Below are 1,555 nucleotides of genomic sequence, written 5' to 3'. Positions count from 1 at the left end.
CTCAACAATAATGATAATAAATAAATACAACTAAACTAAATATTACATAAACGTGAGAAATTTACTTGCCTGATTATTACATGAAGATCGAATTGTGTCAATCAAAAATCTAAGAAAATTAATATACAATTATTTGAATTTAATGAGTTGTTAAAAACTGTCTCAGAAGTGAACATATAAAATGATGAACATGTCTCGCTGTGATGCGATCAATTTTGATATTTCAACATGAAAACATCAAAAGCTGGCATGGAGATTTTGGAACAAACAATACGAAGGATGAAGAATTGCATCATCATCGCAATCTTGTGCATTATCTGTTAATCACAGTAAAAAACAAAGAACTGACTTTAATTTTCATTAGCTATTTAAGAATGTTCACATCAAAAATAGCAAGAGAACTTTAAAGTAAATTTCTGAAGATTTGCGACTCATCAAAATGCAATTTAACGGTTGCGTGACTGTAATAAAAATGCTTTATTTATTCAACAAATATTATGGCCATTCACTACCATATGCATCTAATAATTTACACAACAAAATATATGACAAGTTTATTTGTTTAAACAATAAAAACATTTTTTTAAAAAATATCATTACTTTTTAGATAAAAAAAATTTTCAATAAATTTTCAATAACTTACTTATGTCAGCTGCTTCTTTTTCACTGTCTCCAACATGATCTGAGGTGAATGCATCTAAGCCTTTGTAACTCTGCTTTCTTGCCAGCATCGCGGACGAGATGGCCGCTGCTTTTGTAACTAAAAAAAACCAAAATGCGTGAACAAGTAAAACAAGCCGTACTTCAGCTGCTAGATGCTAGATATTTGAAAAATGGAGATCGCCTGCCTGATTAGGCTCAGATCAATCTCTATCAGCTGAGGCGTGGCCGTTGCAAGAGAAATAAGAAAAAGGGGATAAATCAAAGAGCGATCCACATGAGTAAGAAAGAGTTCATACAAATTGCTTGATTCTGACTTGGAGTGTTCTGCCTAATTTAATTTTCCTATACCAATACTTTAAAATGTTTGCATGGCGGGTAATTTTAAAAGCGGAAAATTCACCGAGTTCAACATGCAAATCTACACCACAGAGTTTCCGTTTAGAAAAATGAAAAATACAAAATTCTTTTCATGATAAAAATTCTAATTTTAATACTGATACTATGCTAAGCAGAATTTGCATATTTAATGGTACATTTCATGGTATCTTCAATAAGTTATCAAATATCATAAATCATCAAAAGAAACAAATAATGCCTTACATAAGTATATATTATAGTGCAGATGAATAAATATGCATAATACATTTAATTCACGCAATGGATACACATAAATAATACCATGAAATAAAAATAATTTTTTAAACAATGAATGAATGAATTATTAAAATGAACCGACGTGTTTTAAATTGCTGAGTATCCGTAAGTTATAAGAATTATATGATTTATAAAGAAAAACAAAATAATTTGCATGCCAAAAAGCATTACAGTTAAAAATTTACAAAATTTTAAATTGCAGAAAGAATATGTTTCACAAAATTGCACATAATTTTAT

General features: G+C 28.9%; 1 protein-coding gene across 1 annotated transcript; it reads right to left on the bottom strand.

The window, feature by feature from the left end:
• Positions 1-378: 378 nt before the first annotated feature.
• Tsp_14062 (hypothetical protein) lies at positions 379-731 on the bottom strand. Its single transcript, XM_003366974.1, has 2 exons — positions 644-731; positions 379-461 (listed from the first exon to the last, which is right to left on the bottom strand). The coding sequence occupies exons 1-2, from the start codon at positions 729-731 to the stop codon at positions 379-381; spliced, it is 171 nt and encodes a 56-aa protein (XP_003367022.1).
• Positions 732-1,555: the final 824 nt, after the last annotated feature.

This window comes from Trichinella spiralis (genome assembly GCF_000181795.1).
Source record: "Trichinella spiralis strain ISS 195 chromosome Unknown Scfld5073, whole genome shotgun sequence".
Classification (NCBI taxonomy): domain Eukaryota; kingdom Metazoa; phylum Nematoda; class Enoplea; order Trichinellida; family Trichinellidae; genus Trichinella; species Trichinella spiralis.
This window is presented reverse-complemented; position numbering and strand designations above follow the sequence as displayed.